Source organism: Capsaspora owczarzaki, assembly GCF_000151315.2.
Source record: "Capsaspora owczarzaki ATCC 30864 unplaced genomic scaffold supercont2.12, whole genome shotgun sequence".
Lineage (NCBI taxonomy): Eukaryota > Filasterea > Ministeriida > Capsasporidae > Capsaspora > Capsaspora owczarzaki.
The window spans coordinates 98,330-111,774 of record NW_011887303.1 but is presented as its reverse complement, the minus strand read 5'-3'; the positions used below and the strand labels follow the sequence as shown (position 1 = coordinate 111,774).

The 13,445-nt window shown below is 50.9% G+C and overlaps 4 protein-coding genes across 4 annotated transcripts; 3 read left to right on the top strand and 1 right to left on the bottom strand.

The window, feature by feature from the left end:
* Positions 1 to 1,384: 1,384 nt before the first annotated feature.
* On the top strand, positions 1,385 to 5,341 carry CAOG_06624 (plasma membrane H+-ATPase 1b; the record flags this gene model as incomplete). Its single annotated transcript, XM_004344195.2, has 6 exons — positions 1,385 to 1,387; positions 1,527 to 1,615; positions 1,726 to 2,057; positions 2,171 to 2,323; positions 2,423 to 3,786; positions 3,923 to 5,341. The coding sequence occupies 6 exons, from the start codon at positions 1,385 to 1,387 to the stop codon at positions 5,060 to 5,062; spliced, it is 3,081 nt and encodes a 1,026-aa protein (XP_004344245.1). The 3' UTR covers positions 5,063 to 5,341.
* A 1,549-nt stretch (positions 5,342 to 6,890) lies between these two features.
* CAOG_06623 (ran-1-prov protein) lies at positions 6,891 to 9,052 on the top strand. Its single transcript, XM_004344194.2, has 4 exons — positions 6,891 to 6,929; positions 7,507 to 7,533; positions 7,713 to 7,797; positions 8,179 to 9,052. The coding sequence occupies exons 1-4, from the start codon at positions 6,927 to 6,929 to the stop codon at positions 8,709 to 8,711; spliced, it is 648 nt and encodes a 215-aa protein (XP_004344244.1). The 5' UTR covers positions 6,891 to 6,926; the 3' UTR covers positions 8,712 to 9,052.
* CAOG_06622 (syntaxin 1.1) lies at positions 9,049 to 11,481 on the bottom strand. The gene is made up of 6 exons (XM_004344193.2): positions 11,416 to 11,481; positions 10,374 to 10,659; positions 10,063 to 10,211; positions 9,869 to 9,977; positions 9,419 to 9,744; positions 9,049 to 9,304 (listed from the first exon to the last, which is right to left on the bottom strand). Exons 1-6 carry the CDS (start codon positions 11,443 to 11,445, stop codon positions 9,230 to 9,232), a joined length of 975 nt encoding a protein of 324 aa, XP_004344243.1. The 5' UTR covers positions 11,446 to 11,481; the 3' UTR covers positions 9,049 to 9,229.
* Positions 11,482 to 11,649: 168 nt separating this feature from the next.
* On the top strand, positions 11,650 to 13,436 carry CAOG_06621 (phosphatidylinositol synthase). Its single transcript, XM_004344192.2, has 7 exons — positions 11,650 to 11,735; positions 12,157 to 12,291; positions 12,396 to 12,435; positions 12,545 to 12,658; positions 12,787 to 12,865; positions 12,977 to 13,058; positions 13,169 to 13,436. Exons 1-7 carry the CDS (start codon positions 11,696 to 11,698, stop codon positions 13,327 to 13,329), a joined length of 651 nt encoding a protein of 216 aa, XP_004344242.1. The 5' UTR covers positions 11,650 to 11,695; the 3' UTR covers positions 13,330 to 13,436.
* Positions 13,437 to 13,445: the final 9 nt, after the last annotated feature.

Genomic DNA, 13,445 nt, shown 5'->3' with positions numbered 1-13,445 from the left:
CAAAAAAAAAAAGCCAGAATTAGATGGAAGGCAGGAACAACGAGATCTTTGTCAACTGCAAATCCACACTCCATCGCAGATTCAAGAGGGATGAGGGAGAAAAAATCCAGAGGAGCACAATGCGTTCGGAGAGACGTGGAGGGTTGATGAGTTTGTAGGAAATGGAAAAAAAAAAAAAAAAAAAAAAAAAAAGAGGGCCCACCTCCCTTCCTCACTTGCGATGAGAAAAAAAGCATGGCACCCCCTGAAGTCGGTCTGGGATTGCCCTCTGCGGTGCTGGATGGATGGGGAGCGATGCAAGCTGCTTGCACTGAGGCATTCTGCATCGCAAATCCGCTCCCAGCGCAACGTCGAAGGAGGGAAGCAAGGCGACAAAACGAGAGATTTTCCCATGAGAAATCTCACAACCACGCGTGGGAATGGGAAAAAGATGCGCTCAGTGAAAAGAAAAAGAAAAAAAAAACAAATACGAAACCACGATGCGACAAAGAGCAAAAGGAGGACACCCCGGTGGCCGGTTGGATCACACAAGATATTTTGATCTCAGGACGAGATCCAAGTGTTGTTTCAGGGGCTTTGTTGCTTTGGGAAATGGCTTGAGCGATCGCCACTGTTTGGAGGCTAAGCTGCGGCCATCGAACCTCTCGTCAAACCTCCAAAAACCCGAAACTGAGGCCATCTTTATGGGCGATGGATGTGCGTGTGCTCGCTGATTCAAAAAATCACCGGATCGCCATTCTGTTGAATGTGATTTGGGATTGTGTCTCGTTGCTGATCTGTAGATATGCAAAGGGGGGTTAGGGACAGTGCAGATTGGAAGAGTTTATTGTTCACTGTGGCAGAAGAAGTGCGAAACCCCAAAAAAAAAAAAAAAAAAATCATGGGAAAAAATCAAACCAAAGCAGCTTCTTTTTGCTTTATTAATGCCTGAATTTGTGCATGAGTTTCTTTTTTTTTTTTCTACCTCCTTTCTTTTGACATCGGACTGTGTGTCCCCTCCCCAAATTTGAACTGTGTGCCCCTCATCTTTGTGATCATCCTGCTGTGGATGCTTGATCTCGACTCGGCCATCTGATCTGACTCATTTCGAAAACAAACGAAAACCAAAAACGAGCGAGATGTGCAAATCCGGATCCGCATCCATTGTCACGCACCTTTGAGTCGCGTGGAATCACGCTGGATTGGATGGAACATCCCTCACTTCCTTGATGAGCGCGGGGCCACCACCATGCATGCATGCGTCAGAGTGCTGGATGGCGGTTTCAAGTTGCTCGATGGCTTTGCTTGTCTCTCTTTTTTCCCTTCCATGTGAAGATTGTTCCCCTTGAGCCTTGAGCCGTGTGTGTGTGTGTGTTCAGTCTGGCGGCATGTGGCGTCTCACGGCATGGTGCAACCTCACAGTCTGATTGGACCCTCGCTTTTTGCACAAACTCTCTCAAAATCACGCCCGTGTTGTGTCACTTGACATGTGAAATATTGGCTTGCATGCTCATTTCTGCTGCCTTTTGGCTGTTCTCGCGTCACAGGCTCAAGTCGATCTCCGTCTCACGCGCTTTGGCTTCAACCGTCTCGAGGAAACCGTCCGCAACCCCATTCTCGAGTTCTTGAAGTTCATGTAAGCAGGCAAACAGAGCAATCCTCGTTGTTGCCGAAACCCCTGATGCTTAGAATCCCCCACGCACTCAAACAACTCACACCACAATACGACTACTTTGCCTCATGCAGGTGGAACCCGCTCTCGTGGGCGATGGAGGTGGCTGCCATTCTCGCCATCGCGCTCTTGGACTACCCCGATTTCGGTCTGATCATGGCTCTGCTTTTGCTGAACGCCTGCATCGGCTTCTTTGAGGAGCAGAATGCCGGCAATGCTGTCGCTGCCCTCAAGGCTCAGCTCGCTCCCCAATGCAAGGTCCGCCGCGACGGCGCCTGGAAGACCATTGATGCTGCCAACCTCGTGCCTGGTGATGTTATTCGTATTCGCCTCGGTGATGTCGTTCCTGCCGACGTCAAGCTTTTGGAAGGCGATCCGATCAAGATTGATCAGAGCGCTCTGACTGGTGGGTGGCGGTTTTTTGTTCTTTCTGTTCCCCCGTCGTTCGTTTGTTTGCGCAACCACTCACTCTCCTTTTGTTGTTTTTGGTTTTTTTTCTCCTCGCGTCTCTGCCTGCAGGTGAATCCCTCCCCGTGACCAAGCACCGTGGTGCCAACGCGTACTCTGGTTCGGCTGTCAAGCAAGGCGAAATTGAGGCGGTCGTTCACTCGACTGGCATGAACACCTTCTTCGGCCAAGCTGCCAACCTGATTGGCTCTTCCAACGATGTCGGTAAGTCCACACAGCAGTAGCAGCGACAGAATGCACACGTACAAACAAACAAACAAACAAAAAACCCAACTCACTCTGACTGCTGAACATCATTCACAGGCCACTTGCAGCTCGTTCTCACGACCGTTGGCAACTTTTGCCTCGTCGTTATCGGCATCTGGATTATCATTGAGCTCGCCGTGCAGTTTGGCATGCGCGACCAGCCTTGCACGTCGAACGGCGGCACTCCCGGCTACTGCCCCACGCTGAGCAACTTGCTCGTCATTATTGTCGGTGGCATTCCCGTGGCCATGCCCACTGTGCTTTCCGTCACGATGGCGTTGGGCGCAACCCAGCTGGCCAAGAAGGACGCCATTGTCACCCGTTTGACTGCCATCGAGGAGCTTGCTGGCATGGATGTGCTCTGCTCGGACAAGACTGGCACGCTCACGCTCAACGAGCTGACTGTCGATTGGTCCAACCTGTATCCCACCCACGACAATGAGTCTGGCGACATTCTGATTGACGCTGCCCTGGCCGCGCGTGTTGAAAACAACGAGCCCATTGACGTTTGCGTGCACGAGGCTGCCCTTGAAGTCATCACCAAGCAACGCGCTGCGCACAAGACTGACACCACCACCGGCACTGCCACCGCTGCCGCGACCGAGTCCAACGCTGATGGCGCCGGTGCTGCCTCCGCCGCCGATCCGGCTGATCTGCTCTGGTGCAACTACGAGCTCGTGCACTACGTCCCGTTCGATCCCACGATGAAGCGCACGATTGCCACCCTGCGCGACAAGCGCAACGGCAAGGTGTTCCGCACGGCCAAGGGTGCTCCCCAAGTCATCTTGGACATGGACGCGCGCCGCAACGAGATTGGCACCATTGTGACGGACAAGATTCGCGAGTTTGCCGACCGTGGCTTCCGTGCCCTCGGCGTTGCGCGCTGTGCTGACGGCTCCGTCCCGCTCGAGAGCGCCACCTGGGAGATGGTTGGCCTCATCCCCTTGTTTGACCCTCCGCGCATTGATTCCGGCCACACCATCGAACGGGCGCACGAGATGGGCGTCGACGTCAAGATGATTACCGGCGATCAGCTCGCCATTGCCAAGGAGACGTGCCGTCAGCTCAAAATCCCGTCGGACATTCACACCACCGCCTTCTTCAACGACCCCGCCCAAGACCCCGAAGATCTCGATCGCCGCATCGAGGAGGCCGATGGATTTGCCGAAGTCTTCCCCGAACACAAGTACGAAATTGTCAAGCGTTTGCAAGATCGCAAGCACATTGTCGGCATGACTGGCGATGGTGTCAACGATGCCCCCGCCCTCAAGAAGGCCGACATTGGTATCGCCGTCGCTGACGCCACCGATGCTGCTCGTGGTGCTGCCGACATTGTCCTTCTTTCTCCTGGTCTCTCTGTCATCATTGATGCTATGCTCGGCTCGCGCAAGATTTTCCAGCGCATGAAGAACTATGCGATGGTAAGAAAATTGAAGAAATTGTTGTAGCTGTTGTTGTTGAAGTTGTTGCTTGCTTGAGAAAATAACGACTCCGTGACCTGTGTGCTCACAACCCCCCTTGTGTCCTTGTGTCCTTTGGGCTCGTCTCCCTTGACAGTACTCGATTGCTTCCACCGTGCGTATCGTCTTCACGTTCGGCCTGCTGACTGTCATTTACGACTGGTACTTCCCCCCATTGATCATTGTCATCTTGGCACTCTTGAACGACGGCACTGTCATGACGATTGCCAAGGACCGCGTCAAGCCCTCCATCAACCCGGATCAGTGGCGTCTGTCGGAGGTGTTTACCCTGGCCATCGTCTTTGGTCTCTGGCTGACGCTTGCATCCGTGATTCTCTTCCAGCTTGCCTACCGCACGACCTTCTTTGAGAACATGGGCTTGCGTTCGCTGCACGATGTGGATGTCCTTGGATCGGGCTGCGGCCCGCTGCTGCCGAATGATGTGGACGATTTCCGCGATGTCTTTGATCTCGTCAAGCAAGTTTTGGTCTACGATCGCACGTACGAGCTCGATCCCCTTGCCCTGTCCGACTCGACCACCTCTCTGCCTGCTGCCGCCGTCGACCAACCCCTGCTGTTCTCTTCGGCGGCCGCCAACGCCATCGGCGGTGGCACCATCAACACGCTCTTTGGTGTCATCACCCCTCTCAGTGTTGTTCCCGGCCTGTGCGACTCGCTGCGCGAGTGCCAGACGATGGCTGCTTGCGGCCTGAAGACGTACCAGGAAGAGCAACTCCGTGGCTTGATTTACATTTTCGTTTCCGTCTCCGGTCAAGCAATGATCTTTGTGACCCGCTCGCGCCGCTTCTCCTACCAGGAGCGCCCTGCCTACATTTTGATGTTTGCTTTCGTGGTGGCCCAGCTCGTTGCGACGTTCATTGGCGTGTATGGCTTTGGCGGCTACCCCGAAGGTCGCGACGGTTTCCGTGGCTGTGGCTGGGGCTATGCTCTTGTCGCTTGGATTTGGGTCATCATTTGGTACATTCCGATGGACGGCCTCAAGATTTTCACTCGCTACATGCTCGAGAAGACGCCTAAGCGCCGTGTGCGCAGGCCAGTCTCTGCGGTCCAATCGCGTCGCTCGTCTGTCACCGGCATTGAGATGCAACAGACTCCCTCCATCCTTGCTGCCGGCAACCAGCACCACCCCTCTGTTCCGCCATCAACCACCGCTCCCGCGCCCCGTCCCAGTTCGGCGCCCGCGACGACGGCCCAAGAGCCAACCACTGCTGTCTAACGAGGACATGCGCTTCTTTTTTTTGTGTTCTTTTGTTTCACGTCACATTCGCCAACTAAAGCACATTTGGTTTTGGTCGTTGTGTGGGTCGCTCGTCCTTTTCTTTTTCCGTGCGCGCACCAGTTTCGCACGAGCTCTTGCTCTAATTCTCGCCACAAATTTCCCCTTTTTCCATGTTAGGAATTGAACTTTTGATTGTTCCCTGTGTTGGGAGCTTTAATTTGGTTGTTTATTTTTCGTGCTTTTGATGTCGCAATTGTAACGGATTAGAAAAGGTTTAATTTTTCTTCAAATGAGTTTGGAAGGAGGCGGTAGGTTGTGAGTCCTCGGCGCATGCCTTTGCGGGGGGGTTGTAGATAATCTCACAAGAGACAAGAGACAGCAACTTTGGATTCTAGCTCCTCTAGCAGCTTCGAAGGAAGCAGAGGAAGGAACGAGGAGAGGTTTTCGGCCGTGCGGACGGTCAACAGCTCTAAAAACCCAACCCCTCAACCCCTCGGACCCAGAGTCTCGCAGTTGTGAGTGCATCATGTATACAAGGGCTTTTGTTGTTTGTTGGAGCTTTCTGCCATGAAAATCGCCGCAACTCGTACGTACCGTCGTCACTAGAGTGTCGTCTTGAAAAATGGGGGTTGGTGATTCTCCTGAGTCTTCTTTTGTTGGTTGAAAAATTGCATTGCAATTTGGGACGACTCCTGGTAATACCTTCCAGCCCTCTTCACCAACATTTCTCCACCCCCCTCCTCTCCGCGTCATTTCGATGACGAGTCATTTGCTGTTGTCTGTTTCAGCTTGGTTCATGCTGCGCGTCCCACAAGCACCTTCTGGACACGCAGTCGCGTTTGTCCGCTTCATGGAACCCTCGCGAATCACTGGAACCGCAACTCGAATTGACTTTCGGACGAAGCTTTATGCTTCACACTGATCACCTCCCCGCCGCGACACACTCGCTATGTCATGTTGTTGGTTTGGCTATTTCAGGTTGCTAGTTGCGACCCACAGGCATTTCTAGACGCGCCTCGGCGCGTCAGCCGTTCGCGGAACCAACTTTGAAACCGCTGGAGAACCGAACTAACCACAAACCGACATCGTCGCTTCCCGCCCTTCTTCAATGGATATAAATTTCCCAAGGCCTGTAGTGCACGAGCATACAGGCTCGCTAATGCTATGTCGTATGACCAGACATGGCTCTCTGCCAATTTTGTGTCTCCAAGCTCCTTACACCCATGTCCATGCTCCCGCTCCTTTCTCCGTGGTTTTTGAGCATTTTGATGCTTTTCCACTCTCTCCTCCCAATAAACTTAATACAAAAAAAAAAAAAAAAAAGATTCTCCTGGCCAACACGCTGACGGTCGTTGTGCGAACCAAGCCACCTGGGATCCAAGTCGCTCGCAAAGTAGCGACACAAACCCACAATGCACTGATTTCTATTGGAGCAGCTGAAACGAGCGATGCACATGTCGAGTTGCAGGCAGCCCGAACTTTGTTCGTCTTTTAGTATGAGATTACGCTGCTTTCCATCGCTAGGGGTTTGATTTTCATGTCAAGAATAATATTTCTTCTTCAATGGGGGTGGTGGTTGGCCGGTAACACCTGTCGGATCACACACACACATCGCCAGAAAGCAGCGAATTGCAGCAAAATCCGAAACATGGTGGAGCATTTTTTTGGAGGATTCAAAATGACCCTACTCCGTTCCCCTCCATGGGTTTCCACTCTACCCAAATGTTTGTTTCCATCCAGATCCACACAAATCCGTCGCTGGTTTGTCTTCCGTCACAGTTCAAATAGACGAGACTGCCTGCCCAAAAGCGGGATTCAGCTCACTTTTTGTTTTTTGACATTCAGCCAATTCAATTCCACAATGGTACTTTTTTGATGTTTTGCCATGTTTTTGCTTGATTTGTGATTCCGCCTCGTTCCGCCTTCTTGTGTTTGTGTGCTCGTCTCTTCCCTGCTTTGCTTTGATAACGCTGTTTGAGTGTCAAGTCCTGTTCGTTTGCATGAGCAGTGCTTGAAAAGCGTTTTGAAACCGTTTTCTCGTTTTTTTTTTTTTTTTTTTTTTTTTTTTTTTTGTGAGACGGTTTGTGGCGCTCCATTTTGCTGGCCTTCAACGCGCGTTGTCGTTCCGCCTCACACTCCCTGACGATCGCCTCTCGTCTGCCACTCATCACCCCTCCTTCTCTCACCCCCCATTCAACGTCCTTCGTGCTCCCCTCATCATCTTTCGCTTGCCTTCCATCCAAATCGCTCCTTTTTTTTTTTTTTTTTTTTTTTTTTTTCGTTTTTCTCCACGTTGCTTTTTTTTTTTCTTCCCTGCGTTTGGACCACTTGTCCTCCGTGTTCCGGTCTCGCTGACTGGCTGTTCTATGCTGCATGCTGCCACACACTCACTTCACTTTTGCTTGCCCACCCCCCCCTCGTTCCTCCCCACCGCATCGCAGGAGAACCAAGACATTCCCACTTTCAAGGTAAAGGCAACCTATCCATGTGTCGTTTTTTCCTTTTTTTTTTTCAATGGATTCGAATGGATTTCAATGGCTTTTTCAATGCATTTTAGCTTTTTTTTTTTTTTTTTTTTCCGTTTCACTTTTGAGACCGTTTTTTTTTCTAACTTTTTTTTTTTTTTTTGTTTCCGTTTCGTTCGTAGCTCGTCCTTGTTGGCGATGGCAGCACTGGCAAGACCACCTTCGTCAAGCGTCACATTTCTGGCGAGTTTGAGCGAAAATACGTTGGTAAGTTTGACAGCATAGGCACACAAGGGTATGAGGAAGGAACGAAAATGAAAAAAAAAAAGAGCAAGATCGCTCGCTTTCCATCAAGCTGCCCATCACAAGCGTCGTGCGCTGCATTGACTCGTGCATTATGAGGGGCGTTGTTTAGCATTGACATGCAACGCACGCAACGTCAGGGCTGCAACGCAGAGTCACACGCCGGAGCACTGCTTGAAGCAAGCTGAAGGCGGGAAAAAACCAAAAAACCAAAAAAAAAAAAAAACCGTTTCTTCGTTTTCTTCATCAGCCTTTTCCTCGTTTTATGGCGTTTTGGTCTCGCTCGTTGCACACTGTCACCCTCACCGTTGCTGACTCTGCTTCAAAACCACTTGCTTTACCCAGCCACCATCGGTGTCGAGGTCCACCCCCTCCTCTTCCACACTAGCTTTGGCGCCATCAAGTTCAACGTGTGGGACACTGCAGGCCAGGAAAAGTTTGGCGGTCTCCGCGACGGCTACTACATTCAGGGCCAGTGCGCTGTCATCATGTTCGATGTCACCGCTCGTGTCACTTACAAGAACGTGCCCAACTGGTACCGCGATCTGACCCGCGTCTGCGAGCACATCCCGATCGTCCTCTGCGGCAACAAGGTCGACGTCAAGGATCGCAAGGTCAAGGCCAAGACCATCACCTTCCACCGCAAGAAGAACCTCCAGTACTACGACATTTCCGCCAAGTCCAACTACAACTTTGAGAAGCCCTTCCTGTGGCTCGCCAAGAAGCTCATCGACCCCTCGCTCGAGTTTGTCAGCATGCCCGCCCTCAAGCCCGTCGAGGCCACCGTCGACCCCGCCCTGATCCAACAGTACGAGGCTGAGCTCGAGGAGGCGCGCAACACTGCCATCCCCGACGCCGATGACGACGAGGACATTTAAATCAACCTCGCGAATTTAGGCTGTCCATTCTGTTGTGCTTTGTTTCTTTGTCTCTATGCTTTTCTCTGTCTTATCAACACCCGCACACAGTCACGGTTTCGCGCTGATCGTGGCTTGTGGCCAACACATTCATCTCCCCCAAAACCCCGCTACCTCAAAAAGAAAAAGAAAAAAAGTTTTGAGCCAAAAAGCCCGCATACTGGAATGATGGTGCGTGTTTTGTTCGTATTTTTTTTTGTTTGTTAACCCTACCCCCCAACAATGAAACTCCATTCCTTGAAGTTACTGATGATGGCATTCTTGTTTCCAAAATTCCAGTCCTTGAAAATAACCAATATCCAATCCAATCCAAATGGTTTATAGCGATTGCAACAGCAATACCAGAGATGGAAAACAGCCATCCACCAGATAGACAAAGCTTGATAAACGCCACACGTACACAGACACACACTCCAAAAAAACAAAAACAAAACGACAAACCAGCAAAGTCATGTGCAAGCCACAACTCCAGCGCGCAATTAACGCCGCAGAATGGACGGCAAGATAATAATCAAAATGGCGATAATCAAGAGAATAACAATCATAATCTTCTTCTGTAGTAGCCAAAGGTGAGGTGCAACAAAGAGGAACACAAAAGAAGTGAGACTCATCGCATCAAAGCCACCGCACACCGCCAACCAAAATCGAGCTGCATGCACTCTCCGTACCCTCCTGGCCTTGCCCTGGTAGCGCGCAGCGTGCTTGAGTTCCTTCTTGCTCTCGGCAACGTGATCGGCAGCCTGGCCGACGTTGAACTCGATGCGATCAATCATCTCACCCTGCTGCTCGACGAGAATGGCCATGTCGAGGAAGAGCTCGTGTAGCTCGCGAATGCTCTTTTCGAGCTTGACAATGTCCTTGTGACGGTCTTGAATGTCCTCGAGAGCTTGCTGTGCCTCTGCGTGCGACATGATTTCGTTGGCAAAAATTGCGCCTGGATCGCGATCGCTGTCCAGCACCTGGTTGACTTCTTCGGCTGTTGCGCCGGGTTTGACTGTTCGTTGCAAGGGAAAGAAAAAGGGGGGGGGGCGGAAGACGTTGTAACAGTCAGAGGAATGGCGCAATCAGAGCGAGGACAAGCAAATCATTGCAAAAAACAAAAAACAAAAATCCGTTACCAATCTTTAATTGACGCTTGACACGGTCTCGGTATTTTTGCTTGTACTGGGTTTGAATCTCGTTATACTCGTTCATCAACTTGACAAACTTGCGTGACAAAATGGATTTCTGCAAACAATGAAGGAGGGAAAAAGAACGATCGTCAGATACTCCGAAGAAACCTCGAAACCAACAACGCGTTCACGACGCTCACCTGGCTCTCTTTGATACGCGTGCCTGCATCGTGCAGTTGGCTACCGGCGTTGGAGGCAATGTCCTTGTCCATCTCCTTGAGCTTCTTTCGGACTTGGTTTGCCAGCACCTGGACTTCTTGCATGAGTTTTTCCAATTGCTCGCTGGACTCTGCAAACCAACAGGCAACAAAGCAGGTCGAGTACCAAAGTGAGCCATCCCCACGATCAAATAGAAAACGGCAACAGCCCAAAAGAACCACCACCCAAAAACAAACAAAAAAAAAAAAAGCATCGAATCCAACAAAACCAAAAACTTTTGAGAGAACCGCACTTTGTGACTGCTTTTGCGAGATGGCCGCGAGTGCTTGGCCGTGCTCGGTCTCGATGCTCTGGATCTTGTATTCAATGTCGGCCATGAGGCGGCGGACGTCCGAGACCATGGCAAAGAACTCTGCCATAAACTGCTCGTCGTCCGTCTCGGTTGCGTTGCTCAGGTAGCCATCCGGCGGCGACGTCCCGCCGTTCATCCCTTGCATGGCGATGCCCTCCTGGCCGTCCGACGGGACATCGGGCTCGTCCAGCGCGAACGGGTTTGGCTCGGGCGATTCGGCAGCAGCCTACAGGGAAGCGCATGAGGCATTCCGTAACGGAAAATGGCGAGTTCACTGGCCGCGGTAAGCATCGGATAGGTCCAAAAACACCATAACATGGCTTTTTTTTTTTTTTTTTTTTTTTTTTTTTTTTCCGCGATGAGTGAACATTGCAATGGCGCGGTGTTTCGTCAAGAATGGAAGGGGCGAGCCAGCCACGTCGCCATGCAGCCACAAAACGTGGGGTTTGAGTGAATGAGCATTCGTCGTTCGTCGTTCAGCAGCGACGAGCAACGAGCAGCAGCAGCGGTGTGCGTTGTTGCGCCGCTTCCTCCTGTTCTCGATTGCGCGCCAATTCAAGCAGCAAGCCCTTTCCGTTTGCAAGCCATCCAACAGCACTCAATCCGACAACCACCTCCAGCTCGAGCGACGGTGAGCCCAGCGGGTTCTGCTGCAATGGCTATTGCTGTTCCGTTCGGTTCGTTCGTTCGTTCGTTCGAGGTTTTTTTTTTTTTTTTTTTTTTTTTTTTTTTTTTTCGATTGGATTTTTTTTTCAATGGAAATCCAATACAAAGATTTTTTTTTTTTTAAAAATGAAAATAAAAACCGCGAAATCCAATAAAACCTGAACGCTCAATCACATAGCTCAGGTGAGGCCAAACACTCAGACCGCGACGCAGACAGAGCGGCAGGCAGGGGCAGCAGCACAAAGGACGTAGTGTGATGACAACGATGATGGAATGGTCTGAAGTGGTGCGGGTGGAGTGTGGTGGTGAGCGGTACCGATTGGAGTTCGGCCAAGCGGTTTCGCATTGAAAAAAAAAAAAGTTCAAAAAAAAAAAAAAAAAAAAAAAAAAAAAAAAGAATGACCGTTTTTTTTTATATTTCGATTGAACGGATTGAACGGATTGAACGGATTGGATTTCTGAGGCGATTGTGGAATTGGAAGAAGTGAACGTCAACGTTGAAATGTGCTTGAATGGGGACCACACACACACGTAACGAAAAAAGCGTTCAGCTCAGTCTTCAACACCAAAACGTTGCTTTCAAAACCAACACAAAAATGGCAGAGAACATCTTCCTCTTTGTGCCAAACCTGATTGGTAAGCACTCAACTCCGTCTCATTCACTCATTCATTCATGCATTGCTACGCAACCAACCCTTGTCCGATGTTGACGGAAGGACGAGAGCGAGGTCGACTTTTGGCTCGCGACGTATGAACAGAGAGTTTTTTTTTTTTTTTTTTTGTTTGAATTTCCATTGCGCTTCCATTGCGCGTTTCCCCTTCCACCAAACGCGACTTTGCCACGCGCGTTCCACACTCCCCTCTCTCGCTCTCTCTTCAAAGCCGCACTCTTCTCCGCTTCCTTGCTGCGGCTCTGTGGCTGTCTGCTGTCGACGTGGCTTTGTGTCGACGCGGCGCAAACATCTCGCCATTGATCCTCTTTCTCCACTCTCCACTCTCTCTCCACTCTCCACGTCACTTGCACTCACTTGCACTCACTTTTTGCTGTCAATGTCAGGCTATGCGCGCGTCATCTTTGCGCTGATTGCGTTCTACTTGATGCCCACCGACCCGACCCCGGCCATCTTCTGCTACCTCCTCAGCGGCCTCCTCGACGCCTTTGACGGACACGCCGCCCGCGCCCTCAACCAGAGTACGTTTGGCAGCGACTTTCACATCAATCCATCCCATTGACGCTGGATGTTTCACTCCACTCAAAATTGTGCCTTCCTTATGATTTTTTTTGTTGAAACGCAGGCACCAAGTTTGGCGCCGTGCTCGACATGGTCACTGATCGGTAACAGCACCACTACAGCGACGACGACGAAGGCTGTGTGTTGACCATGTTTTTGGTTTGTACTGTCCAACTCACCAAACATCTGTTGTTGCACTCTTGGAATTTGTAGCTGCGCGACTGCGATGCTCTGCGTCACGCTGGCCGTGCTCTACCCTGCGTACGCCTTCTTCTTCCAGTTCATGATTGGCCTTGACATTGGCAGCCACTGGATTCACATGTACAGGTAAGGATGAATCAATGGCAAGATTTTTGTTTTTGTTTTTGTTTTTGGTGGCGATGTTTTTGGTGATTTGGGGTACACTAGTCGACGTCTCTCACAAAATACGTCAAACTCGATTGGTCGATTGGTAGCTCCCTCACCAACAACAAGAGCCACAAGGTGATCGATCCCAAGAAGAACTGGTTCCTCCGCCTGTACTACACCAGCCGTGTATGTGAACGAGACTTGAACGCTTTATTTGGCTTGGCTTGGCGCCCTTGCAGGATGCATTTTGCTCACCATCACTGTTTCGATCATTCTGTGATGGAATATCGCCAACAGACTGTCCTCTTCCTGATGTGCGCCGGCAACGAGCTCTTCTTTGGCTCGCTGTACATTCTCTACTTTTTCGAGGGCCCCATCGGTGCGTAGTTTACCGCAAATGCAGACGTAGCAGTTGTTTTGCTATGCTTACCCATTGAGAACCCCCCCCCCTCATTTGTTCAATTTTCCCTCGTGCGATCTGCGCTACAGTTCCCGGCGTGGCCATCGGCGTTTGGCGTCTCATTCTGTACATCTGCGCCCCTGTCTCGTTCGTCAAGAACGTCATCAGCATCATCCAGATGCTCGAAGCTTGCCACGACCTTGCCGAGATTGACGTCAAGGCTCGCCAGGACGCTCGAAAGGCCAAGTAGACGGATTTTCGTCAAAGGGGACATGTGCTGTTGCTCCTCATGAGTTGCGTGACTACCAAATTGCCAGCAATACACGAAAGTTGCGCTTAAGCAAAGTCAAAGTACAAAGGAGGTCT